We start from the raw sequence: 14,087 nt of genomic DNA, 5'->3' as shown, positions 1-14,087 counted from the left end.
CGAAACGTGGGCAAAATCAGAAAATTCTATTAATTTGATAACTTATATAATTTTTAGTTTTATAACTAATAGGATAATTAGTAAATGCACCACATTGTAGCTAAAATTTGGTGATAAGCGCATTATGGAAAATCTCGAGAATATTTTAGAAACTCTTTATGACATCCGAAATCAATTTAATCAATACTCTCAAACGGGTGTTGATGACAATTCATTCGGTCAATCTTGGATCACGAATGACGAAACAATAACTGGTTGTGAAATCTGTGGAGATTATCACTCAACATGGGAATGTTATTATTACGTTCCTATGGAAAATTATGCACCCATGGAACCTGAATGGAATGATTATGAGGAATACGATTCTAATTGGGATTATTCCCAAGAATATATCCAAACTCAACAACCAGAAGACGAGGAAAATTATATGTCTGAAAATTCTTTAGATTATATGAAAATCAAACTCGAAGAACTCGATGCTCAAAATGAACAAATGAGAGAGTTTGTAAATAGGCAAGCTGAAACTCTATCAGATTACACACCTGTTGATCTGAGGAATATTGTGCAAGAAAATCTCATATCATCGAATTTTGATGAATTCGAGAGCTCCGAAATCACCAACTATCCCGATGATACTTTTTATTCAGTCTTACCAATTTCACAACATATCGACACATTAGCCTCTACCGACGAAATCATCGATCCATCAATGGATGAAGAAGAAGTAAGGGTGACAAATTGGTACTCTTGGGAAAACGATAACGTTGAAAATTTTACCCCCGAGACCAAAGTGGTGGGACCGATAAGTACCGTTAATGAAAAAGAATCTACTTCGATCCCGAAATTCACCATTCCACAACCTTCTAACCCAATATTCTCAATAGACGAGTCATCTACCGAAGATGAACTACGAGCTATAATAGATATTGACACCTCGGATTTCACCCAATTGGGTAATAGAGGTGAAACCTTTGATCCCCGAGAATGAACGGAAGGAAATGTTAGGAATTGTCCACCCTATAGTATGTATGTCGGTGTATAACGATCCATTTGACCAAGAACCAGAAAATAGACATATCCATTTACTAAAAGCTACACTTAAAAAAGAATTAAGTAGTGACAATCGGGTGATTCTAAACTTTAAACCCATTGATATATTATACACCACCCGAGATGTAAATAACTGGCTCACTATTTTAATTCGTGGAACTTATTCTACCGACTTCAAATGTCGTCAGCTAAGTGTGGGGAAGTCTAACCCCACTTAACGTTAAATTAGCGGTTCAGGTTAGTGCATAACTCGTTAATAAAAATGCATGATGATTAGGGTAAAAGACGCATTTTCAAAAATTAGCAAACAGTTCCGAAAAGCAACCGTTTTTGAAGAAAAAAATGTGTGATAAAACAAGAAGAAATGAACGATTAGGTGCGCCATCTATCATTCGACAAGCTTTGTAATTACAAATTGGGTATTTTTAATCACTTTTCTACACTTATCACCCTCGTAAATTTATAATTATTGTCTGATTTCATGCAAATGGGGGCATTGCATGATCTCAAGTGTGGGGAAGGGTTATAAATTCTCTCGGGTTTGCACTTAGTTTATTTGCCAAATTTTGTGAAAATTTTAAAAAAATTTCAAATAAATGAATTCAAAATCATGTTTATACGTATTTATAAACGATGAAAACTATGTGTTAATACTGAAATTATCGTTATCTCAGAAAGGACATAAATTGAGAAACACCCTAAAACACTTGAATTCATTTAAAATGGAATAAAGGAGATTAAAAAGACAAAGAAAGAAACTAAGTGTGGGGAGAATGTACCAAGTTATTCAATTAAAAACTATCTATCACATGTTTCTGTAAAGTAATTGCAGGTGCTTTTGTTTTGGACTAAATTAACTGTTTTACCCGATTTATTGTAATACTTTTGAAAGAAAAGATGGATCTGCATGATGAATCAATTCCATCATTAAAAGGAAGTAAAGTCTTCCGAAAAAGACACGCGCTTCTTGATTTAGGTCAGGAAGTTGTCGTCCAGACCAGCTGTAGGTAGACGAAAAATCTAGAAAAGTCATCTCTAAAATCAGCAGGAAATCCACGGACCTCAGCATCAAACAGGGTCGCCAAGTGGTCAGATTTATCCTAACCATGAGAAGGATTTATCTCGTACAATGGGGGGCACCGTGCAAATTAGCTTGATAAGACTAATGAATCAGATCCCCAGAAAGGATAATCTCCTTAAAGATTAAAAATCAGCTTTTAAGCCTGATATTACTCAATCCTTGAGATTGACCTTAAAGATTAAGAATTCAAACTCATGGAATTCGATGATATCTAAACTCGAGCTTGAACGAGAAAATATTTTGATCAAAATTACAAACCGATTTGTTTTCTAAAAACCCATTTTCAATGCGTTCATTACCATTGAACGTAAAATTCTAGGAATTCACCTGGAATTCATTAGGTCACCTGAACCAAATCGGGTGTCAACCGTAAGAACGGTGGTTGCATAGTATGGTCAAAGACAGAACCTTGTGCCAGACCAAAAAATTATAAGGGTGAGCTTTATTATTGCTCCTACCAAGGATAGTAATTGCATCCGACACGTTATAGACCATAATTAAAAGCATGTCAGGGGACATTACCTTAACAGTTGCTTGTTCAACGCTTTCCTTTACAACCGGACGGTAGTTTACCGAAAGGTAATATACGGAGCAAGTATACTGGACGTGTTGCTTTCCCAATACAAGGTTAGCAAGTGGGTGACACAAAATCGCAAGTTTTGAGCTAAAATTTTAAAATCTGAAACCCACAAAACCCACAAAAACATTTTGCAACACCGGTGAAGGGTTATTCCGCAAAACTTATCTAGGGTAAAAGCTAGATTGAATTTTCAAAAGATCAAATGTTTTCATAAAGATCCAATTTCCTTAAGGATCTAAATTTTTATAGTCATGTGGGACTGAAAACCACATCGTTACTACCATTGTTCATACCGTCGTATAGAAATCACTGATGTACAAAGTGTGAAGAATAAAGAAGTGATTCGTGTGATGTATTATTACAAGTTCTGTATTGCTTGAGGACAAGCAACGTTCAAGTGTGGGGATATTTGATAGTGCTCCAAATAAACATATATTTAGTATCAATATCCTTCCAATATGTAAAGTTTTCAGTTGCAACTGTTCTATTTTCAAGTAATATTCGTTTAAATAAATAAGTGCAAAGACAAAAGGCGAAAACGAAGATTTGAAGAAGCAAACGTCCAAAAAGCTCAAATGTACAAGATATCATCCAAGTGGTTCAAATTATTGATAAGAAACGTCTAAAAATGACAAGAGTACAAAGTTTCGGAACGCAAAGTACAAGATATTAAATTATACGAAAGGACGTTCGAAAATCCGGAACCGGGACCTGAGCCAACTATCAACGCCCGACGCAACGGACCAAAAATTATGAGTCTACTATGCACAAGAATATAATATAATATTTAAATAATTATATAAATTATTTATTTATTAGATATTTAATTAAATATAACGTCGACAAGCTAGCAAACAAAGCAATTGGGTATGGCCAGGCTGGTCATGCGATCACATGAGATTAACACTGAGAACTCATGCGATCGCATGAGCCTCAGGATCAGACCACATCTATAAAAGGCAACGAGTATTGGCCAGAAAAAATATATATATATATATATATATATATATATATATATATATCAATATCCTTCTGTAATAAATAATAAATATATAATATATATATATATATATATATATATATATATATATATATATATATATATATATATATATATATATATATATATATATATATATATATATATATATATATATATATATATATATATATATATATATATATATATATATATATATATATAGTATAGGGTAGTTTTATATTAGATTAGTTTGGGTTATGCAAAGGTTATTTTACGGGTTTTAAAGTCGGAGCTCTGTCCGTGTAACACTACGCGATAAATAATCAATGTAAGCTATGTTCTCCTTTTTAAATTAATGTCTCGTACTTAAGTTATTATTATGCTTATTTAAGACGAAGTAATCATGATGTTGGACTAAAAATAATTAAAATTAGGTAATTGGGCTTTGTACCATAATTGGGGTTTGGATAAAAGAACGACACTTGTGGAAATTAGACTATGGGCTATTAATGGGATTTATATTTGTTTAACTAAATGATAGTTTGTTAATTTTAATATAAAGATTTACAATTGGACGTCCCTATAAATAACCATATACACTATGTACGAATAATCGTTCATTTAACCGGACACGGGAAAGGATTAATAGTCTATGGAATTATTAAAACAGGGGTGAAATTATGTATAAGGACACTTGGCATAATTGATAACAAAGTATTAAAACCTTGGATTACACGCAGTCGATATCCTGGTGTAATTATTAAACAAAGTATTAAGACCTTGTTACAGCTTAAGTCCCCAATTAGTTGGAATATTTGACTTCGGATATAAGGATAATTTGACGAGGACACTCGCATTTTATATTTATGACTGATGGACTGTTATGGACAAAAACCAGACGGACATATTAAATAATCCAGGACAAAAAACAATTAACCCATGGGAATAAACTAAAATCAACACGTCAAACATCATGATTACGGAAGTTTAAATAAGCACAATTCCTTTATTTCATATTTAATTTCCTTTATTTCATATTTAATTTCACTTTTAATTATCGCACTTTTATTTATTGTCATTGTATTTAATTGAACTTTTAATTATCGTACTCTTTAATTATCGCAATTTTATTTTCTCGCACTTTTAATTATCGCAATTTCATTATTGTTATTTACTTTACGCTTTAAATTAAGTCTTATTTTTAATATATTTTACATTAGGTTTTAACTGCGACTAAAGTTTTGAAATCGACAAACCGGTCATTAAACGGTAAACCCCCCTTTTATATATTATTATATATAATTATATATATTTTGTACAAATATAGTTAATTAAAATATAGTGTGAAATAAGCCAGCTCCCTGTGGAACGAACCGGACTTACTAAAAACTATACTACTCTACGATTAGGTACACTGCCTATAGTGTTGTAGCAAAGTTTAGGTATATCCCATCTGTAAATAAATAATTAAAACTTGTGTAATTTGTAACGTATTTCGTAGTAAAAATAATACTATTTCGTACCCCACCTCGCACACATCAACTACAGTCTATATGTAGCATTGAATGAGTCAATCCTACCAACATGAAACAAACTTAAACCCAAACCAATTCACCACGAGCATCTTCTTACCACAAGGATCGAGAGCTTCACCGAAGAATCACCACAAAACAAATTAAAAATGAATACAAACTTTAGAAAAGATGAAGGATAAACACGTATACATATCATAATATAATATTTTACAACATGATTCTGATAAAACTATCAAACCAACAACCCGGTATGACAATGAGCAAAACCAAAAGAACTCTGACGAGGTAAACTTAACAGGACATAACACCATTCAAAATCATCTCTGATCACAGAATACCGATGACACGTCACCAACGTACGTATTCTATTTAATTTCCAGAATGATCACGATTATTGTTATTATATATGACTTCCGTTTAACAGGTTGTAGTCATGTGACATGTTTGTTAATATGTTATAACTAGTCCAAACCGGCTCGCGCGTTGCTGCGGGGGCTTTCGGCCTGCGTATTCATATTTAACGTAGTGTTGTGTATTTATAGAGGGGAACACGGCCCATGTGTTAAGCGCCGTTTTAGATGTCGTTGTGTTAAGCGTTTTTTTAAAAGTATCTGATTCGAACGTAGTTAGTTTTCTTTTGTTCAATAAATTTTTTCGAGTGTAACTGTGCTGTCGGAAAAATTTAACTCGCGGCGAACAGAAAGAAATGTGTTGGAGATAGCCCGAGGAGTTTAGCATTTTTTGAAAAGTGTCCGTTTCACGTATAGTCAAGGTTGGAGAATTCGGATCTCAGGGAGATCTCGTTTGGACTTTTTAGGGAGATCTCGGCATCTCGGAATAATCTCGGGGAGATCTCGGACGTTGACTTACGTTGAATTTATAGTTTTTTTAATAAAAATATACATAATAACATAAATATATGTATATTTATATACGTTTTTATGAGATTTTACAAAAATGAGCGAGAAAATCTTAGAAATTACGAATTTTACAAGAAAATCTTAGAAATTAGCAAGAAAATCTGAGAAATCGTGGCTTTGACTAAGTCTGACCCCTTTGACCGAGAAATCTCGGGAGATGAACATCTCGTCTCGGTTGCCTTCTAAAAACGAGATCTCACCTACAACACTGCGTATAGTTAGTCTCGTTGGGCTCGCAAGATTTTTTCGAGTTGAACGGTGGTCTCGGAAAAATTTAACTCGCACTGAGCGAAATGATAGGGCCTGTTATAAATTTGGATGGAATTAGTTTATTTTATTTTAATAAAATTATATATTTACACTTTTTACCCCTGAAAAAGTGTAAACTTGAGGGGCCGTTGTGTAAATATAGCCAAAGTTGAGGGACCGTTTGTAATGTGAACGCGAACTCAAAACAACAATCAGTTATAACTTAAACTACATAAAACACCACCACTTTTAGTATATAAGGATTAATAATAATTACATTGTGAATGTGGCCATCAATTTGCAATCTAGCCATCTAGGTATGATTTGTAGGAATGTTTTGGTAGTACACTACTACAAAAAAGGGAATAGGAACCCCTAAAAAAACCTGTTTTTAGACAAGCATGAAAAAACCGGTTCCTAAAATGAATTGAAACCTCTTTTTTGAGGTGGATGAAAAAAACAGGTTTCAATTCTTGACAATAGGAACCTCTTTTTAGAAGAAACCGGTTTCCCACTTTTGAAATCAGTTTTTTTTATAAAACCTCTCTCGATGCTCTTTCTTTAGGAACCTCTTTTTTGTAAAAACTCTCTCGATGCATTTTTCATTGAGTGGGAAACGAAAATTCTAATCTTAAGTCATATATTACAAATATTTGGATGAAAAACTTAAACCTTCACTTTACCCTCCCTTTCTTCCATCTACATACTTTCATTTCTCCACCAAAAAATTGATCATTTGTAATTGTTTAAAGAGCTCTCCCAGTCTTACTTTTTGTTCCTTTTCCTTTTTTCCATTAAAATATTTCTTAGTTTGCAATTTGTATGAAACAACACTTTGGTTACATACTTATTTTGTTTTGATTATATGTGCAGGAATATTACATCATCACTCATCATACTTGAAGTGTATTTAGCTAATCAAGCCACCAAACTAGAAAAGTGTTCGTTCAAATGAATGAGTTGGATTTCAAGAAAGAGTAAACAAATATACAATTGTTGGTATATAGCAGTAGTAGTTTGGTAGTTACGAATTCATGTTATCCAAATTAGTGTATTGATTTTATTAGGAAATTGATTCTGACTATTTTGTATATGTAGAAAATTGTTTGTATATACATGAAACATAAACATTCGAGTTCAATATTATTTATTAGTTCTCTACTTCACTTGCTTTCAGATGATATAGAAATCAGATTTTGCTACATACAGTAGCATTTTGGAAATGAATTTATTTATTTAAAAAAAAAAAAAACATATAGAAACCGGTTTCTTTAAAAAAAGAGGTCTCTATAGTTAAGCAAAGAAACATGTTTTTACTTAAAAACCGGTTTCTAAGGATAGGCAAAGGAACCTGTTTTAAAACCGGTTCTCCACTTTAGGAACCCCACTAATAGAAACCTGTTTTAAAAGATGTTCCAAAGGCTCTAAAAAGAAGTTCCAAAAGCATTTTTTGTAGTAGTGGTACTTAAAAAAGTTGTATTAGGCGACACATGTACGATCAATAACAAATTGATTGCCGTTGGTTGTGTTTAGATATATATAGTATGCTTTTGGACGGTAAAATTAAGAATGCATGTGTGATACAAGCATGCTTCTTATTTAAAATATCGACATTACCCTTACTTGGTGACGTCATTTCATCATGCATGCTAGCTAAATATGTAGACATCACTACATGCCATGCCTTGTAATTTTTTTTTTCGTTTGCCCCCGACTAGGCACCTAATGTATAAAATACACTATGGTTATTTTTTCGTTTCCGTAACTTTTTTTTTTCTACAATATCATCATTAAGTACACTTTTCCGCTCAATATAGTAGTTCAGAACTCTTCTATGATATTCTAAATTATTACGGAGTAGTTCACTTTCACACATAAATAAAAAAAATGAAATAAATTCTTTTATACTGATACTTTACGTGCATAAATGAAAAATGTAATTAAAAAATAATATGTAAAATTTTGTAAATCTTTTCATACAAGACTTTTTACACGGTTTCAACTCTCAAGCAACTATAGGCCCTATTAATGTTCCAAAGGAGTCATCAATAAACGTACCATGTCTGACCAAATGATAACATAAAAATGCATCACAGTAGGAATAAAAAAATGCATCAATAAACGTACCATGTCATCAATTACGTAAGTTTTTGTCTTCTAAATTTCGGTTTGGTCACAATACTAGGAATAAAAAATCTCAACGCAACCACCGAGGCATTGCCTGAGTGGTACAAAATCCCTGGTAGGCGCTTGCTTGTATCCACCTAGGTGGTGCAGGTTCGAATTCGAAGGGGGCTTGTTTTCCTGAATATTATGTAAAATATCTCTGTTCCATGTGGGGCAGGGGGTCCCCTACTTCTGCCATTTGTCGGATAGGGTATATATAATAAAATCGACCGTGTACACGTAAGTGCGAAGGTTCGATATCGGGTTTCCAGTACTTGAGTGTGTGAGTTAGGGATGTTACCACCCCGCTAGCCGTTCAAAAAAAAAAAAAAAAAAAAAAATTTCTTAACGCTATGATTTTTTTTCCTTTTATTCTTCTTCATTCTTCATGAGGATGACTAAATGCATCAGAACATGCTTAAGTCACGCTTTTCCCCCTTAATAATCTATGTATTTTTAACGTTTGATTGACTAAATTCGTTCTATTGATAAAAATTCACTCTTGAAAAAAAATTAATTAAACCCTAAAAAGTCTTAATTGATCATGTGGCTTAAATGGAGGTTTCTCAATTCTTTCGCCTTCAATTCAAATTTATTGGTGTCGTTTAATGAAGTCATGATTCTGTCATACTCCGTATGTGAGTCGGTGCGACAAAAATACTTTTAATTGGCTAGATTGACTTTGTAAATCCAACCTTAATTATTTGGGATCTTATCTTCTGTTGTAACTTTAATTTTAATTCCGTCCCTAGCTAATTCCTTGCTAGACTTTTTGTATTATTTTATTTATAAATTCTGTCAATTAAAAGAAATGTTTAAACCGAACAAATGACACATGGATATATAACATAAGCATGGTAAATTTTATTGGATATTGGATATTAATTTTTGCTGAGATTGATATCTAGCTACTTCTAGGTTAATTCTTACGTATAATGTTTAATATATCATGGTCATATCATCATATACTATAATACTGGTGCCATAGTTATGTGAAAAGAATTTAGAGTGTTGTTTATCTAATTAGTCACTAATTCTAAATTAGTGGTTGTGATGAAATCATGCGCATGCAAAAGCCCTTGTACCAGACAAATGTAACTACTATGTCTTGCATTTTTATACTCCGTAACAAAAGTCAACTATTTTATTTTTTGATGATAAAGACAAGCAACACTTGGATTCTGATCAGAACCTAACATTGACCACACATATGTACTCCGTATATATATGTACCTAGTTTCAACAATTTAAACCTCTCTCTCTTTTTATCCCTTTCCTGTTCTTGTTTTTAAATACTATAGCAATAACAATAATAACTTGCTATGGAACTAAAAAACATTGAAATTACACCTTCCCAAGATCTAGTATGCACCAACGAGAGCGATTTCGAACAAGAAAATCGGACTTACTCATGTACTTTCTGCAAAAGAGGCTTCTCGAATGCACAAGCGTTAGGTGGTCACATGAATGTCCACAGAAAAGATAGGGCTAAGTTACAAGAATCGATCCAAGAAACCCTAATTACAAAACAAACTACAAAGGGTATTAACTTGATGGATCACGCTGATTTGAAGTCGTCAAGCGATGAGAAAAGTGATGGTGTACCGAAAAGGCCATGGACTTGTACAGAAGAGATAAATAGCCCCGAAAGCCCTAGAAAGAAAGATCGCGGTGTACATGTCAATAACTTTAAGAAACCATCATTGCAACTTTCGTTGCGTATTGAATCATCGTTGACAAGTGATATGTCTAGTATCATATCAAACAGGACTTCTTTTTCATCTTCGTCGCCAACAGAACTGGACCTTGAGCTTCGGTTAGGAACGGATTCTCATGTAACATCTAGGGACCATGTGATACTAGAATAGCAAGAGAATTATGTCTTCATGATAAGAGTTATAAATCCTAAAAATCAGATTCATTAATTTCTTTTTTTAAGGATGCTAGCTTTCTTCTTGACCTAAATGATATAGGTACTCTCTTTTTCTATTATATATGTAGTACTCGGCTGTTCAATCATATTTTTAACTACGTATATTAGTTCTTTTGATTTATTTATATAATCTTATTGTTGGTGCATAATCCCGAGTTCTATTATGTAATAAGTTCTATTATGTAATAAGTTCTATTAGTTTTGTATTTCGTATTTCAGTCATGTATGAACATCGTCATTAATACTTTGTATTTGAATTGCTTAGTATAATGTCGTGAACTGGTTAAGAGCAGTTGGTTGGCTGCTCATACCATCGACCGATGGTAGGGACCATCGGTCGAGGGACTCTCACCATCGGCTGTAGGTCACAGACCACCGGCCGATGGTCACTGAAGATATATATATATATATATATATATATATATATATATATATATATATATATATATATATACGGGTTTTGTGGTTCATTGCAAGGTTACACACCACAAACCCTTTAGCCGTCGTATCATTCTGTGTTTATCGTCCCAGACCAATTCCCAACCGAATACAAGGCTCTAGGCATCGATTATATCAACTATTTGTTGGTTAGATTGATCCCGATAGTTAATTAAGTATTCGACTCGCCCTAGTTATCGTTTCCGCCGTTAATCTAGGTTAATACGTTTGATCTAAGGTCCCTAGTTCATCTACAAAGTGGTATCAGAGCTTTGAGTTGCTGATCCAAACGTTTTTGAGTCGATTTGATAGTTTTTCTTGTTTTAGGGTTTTGGTCAAAACGGGTTTTCAATCAAAAGTTGAAATTTTTACGTATAGATCTTGTGTTTTCGAGTTTCTTTTTGCTCAAGGGTGTTTTTCTGAGGTTTCTATCGGTTTTGTTTAAGTCTAGAACGTCAAATTTGATCAAGATTGAAGTTTTTGTCGAAAAACCCTAGTTTTATCTGCCCAGAATTCGTAAGAACTACCCTCGGCCGATCGTCCTCGACCATCGACCGTTCGTCACGACCCTCGACCGTACGTCAGACACAATCGACCGATCATCTAGCAGTGAACCGGAGGACAGTCTTTCATAACTTAGAACCGTTTGTCTTAACCATCGGCCGTTCGTCTTTTGTCCATCGGCCGATCGTCTGTTATTATCGGCCGACTGACTCGTCCATCGACCGAAGGTCCTTACGCTAAGATTGAGCTACTGAGTTTTCACCATCGGCCGTCAGTCTTAGACCTCCGACCGATTGTCACAGTCCTCCGACCGATCGTCTCGTCCTTCGGTCGATCCACTTTTGAGACAGAATCTTTTAATTACACTTAAGTATTCTTAATCAATCTTAATCAGCCAAAATGTCTGACACTAATGAACAAATGACAAATGAATACAGCGCGTTAGTAATTGCTCCTGGACTACAAAAACTGTTACTTAATGAAAGTGAATCTGGATCAGCGAATAAAGTACCTAGACTTGACAACCTTAAGAATTTCTTGGACTGGAAAGTTAGGTTTGTTATTTACTTAAACGGAGTTGACTCTAGACTTTGGGAATGTATTGAGAATCCGTATGTATGGCCATGCGGAGCAGATGGTGAACCCAAAGAAACTTCACAGTTTAGTCCCACAGAGCGTGAAGAGTACAATCTTGAGTGTAGATGTTATGCTCAGCTAACCCAAGCGTTGTCTAAGGAGATTTTTCAGCAATTTAAGAACCGGAACAAAACATCATATACTATCTGGTTGGCTCTTCAATCAGCAACAGAGGGTACAGCTACTTATCGTGCGACTAAGGGTAAGGTTTTGAAGGATGAATGGAGGGTGTTTGCGGCTCTTCCCTCAGAATCTCTAGGACAGACTTTGGAAAGATATCGATTATTGGTTGCAGAGATGGCAGATTATGGAATTGAGGTGCCTGATGAAAAGGCAGTAAGGGTGTTGAAAGATGGTCTTCCAGAAAAGTGGGATCATGAGATTGAAAAGATTCTGAACAAGTACAGCTCATCAGGTCGTCCGTTGACACTAACAGCTTTTACGTCGAAATTGATGGAGAAGGACATTCAAAACTTAATTTTACCTGTTACTCTACCGGTATCACAGCGTGTTGTTCACCGTTGTCCTACTACACCATCCGCTAGTGTTGCGAAGACTTCACCCTCCCTTGATGATGAGGTTGGAGAACTGAAAAAGATTGTGGAGAAATTGTCAGCCATAGTTGCGATTTTAGAGAAGAAACGTAAGACCACAACATCTGTTCGGCGAGACTATAAACGTCTTAGGTGTAGTTACGTTGATGTACAAGACGAGTTGACTGCTTTTAAGTCGCGTGTGATGCCGAGCTTACTTAGTCTACAACGAAGGTTTCCGGAAAGTGATAATTCTGATTGATATAGCTTAGTATTATTATCTCTTATTGTTGATGGTTACTTTGTTTCGGGGTATGACTAATGGACGTGTTTAGTCATTTGTTTAGAGATACACACCTTACTATTTCTGGATCTTTCGTTTATTTTTATATTTTGGATATTATGGTATTCTTATTTTATTTGTGTGTGAGTTTGTCTAGCTGATATTTCTTCATTTATACATAATTTTATTCACAATATCGGTTTCAATTTGTTTGTTTTTGGTACTAAGTTGAAGAATTCATGAAGATATCCATTAAAGATCGAGTTTTTAGTTTCATGAGTGTGAATTGAAGGATTGTGGATGTTTTAGAGTAAATTCGGGTAGAGATTCCAGCATTTTCAAGTAAAATCGAAGAAAGGATCAGTTATGCCCATTACCAGAGTTCAAGGAATAGAAACTGATGCAAAAAGTGAACCTCGCGGCTGCAATATGAACCCCGCGGTGGCGAGGTTGTCTGGTGTTCGCGATATTTATTTCGTGCTCGCGAAATATTAACAGAAGTCTCAAAAGTTTGAATGATGAGCCTCGTGCTCGCAAGTTTGAAGATCGCGCTCGCAATATTTAATATGGATCGCGGTCGCGAAGTGGTTCTCGCGGTCACGAGGTGCCTGCCGACTCAGCATGTTTTGTCTATCTATAAATAGTCGAGTTTTATGCCCAAGTGAGGGTATCAGTTTTCTTTACGAATTTTTGCCTACTATTTGCTACAGTTACGAATTATTTAGCTTTTCTACATACTTTTGAGAGGGTTTATGCTATTGCATCAATCTTGGTTAGTTTTATCTTTGTAATCACTTTAATCTTTATTCAATTTAATGTCTATGTTTGTTTATCTTTTGTGTTTTATTGTTTCTTGCATTAATTTGAGTAGTTAAATTCATAGTAACTGCTTATATGATTGAACTGAGGTGAAGGATTACAATCTTTATAATTTAGACAATTAATCTTATTACTCATATATTGTTTAACTAAAGAACGACTGTTATCAAGGTTAATTAACTAGTTGAAGTTGCGGAGATTATTAGCTATTTGACGAGAGTTGAATTAAGTTGTGGTCTTTACTAGGTTATTGAACGTGAATAATTTAGGCATTCGGATAATTGTATGCGGGACACTAGTATAATTAGATGATAAGCAATTAAACTGTGATAGACTTTGATAATTGTGGAATAGTGTAGGGACACCAAAGCAATTCAA

The 14,087-nt window shown here is 34.2% G+C and overlaps 1 protein-coding gene across 1 annotated transcript; it reads left to right on the top strand.

Annotated features, from left to right (window-relative positions):
• Positions 1–9,885: 9,885 nt before the first annotated feature.
• On the top strand, positions 9,886–10,431 carry LOC139904569 (uncharacterized). Its single transcript, XM_071886484.1, has one exon. The coding sequence runs from the start codon at positions 9,886–9,888 to the stop codon at positions 10,429–10,431; it is 546 nt and encodes a 181-aa protein (XP_071742585.1).
• Positions 10,432–14,087: the final 3,656 nt, after the last annotated feature.

Source organism: Rutidosis leptorrhynchoides, chromosome 4, assembly GCF_046630445.1.
Source record: "Rutidosis leptorrhynchoides isolate AG116_Rl617_1_P2 chromosome 4, CSIRO_AGI_Rlap_v1, whole genome shotgun sequence".
In the NCBI taxonomy this organism is placed as follows: domain Eukaryota; kingdom Viridiplantae; phylum Streptophyta; class Magnoliopsida; order Asterales; family Asteraceae; genus Rutidosis; species Rutidosis leptorrhynchoides.
This window is presented reverse-complemented; position numbering and strand designations above follow the sequence as displayed.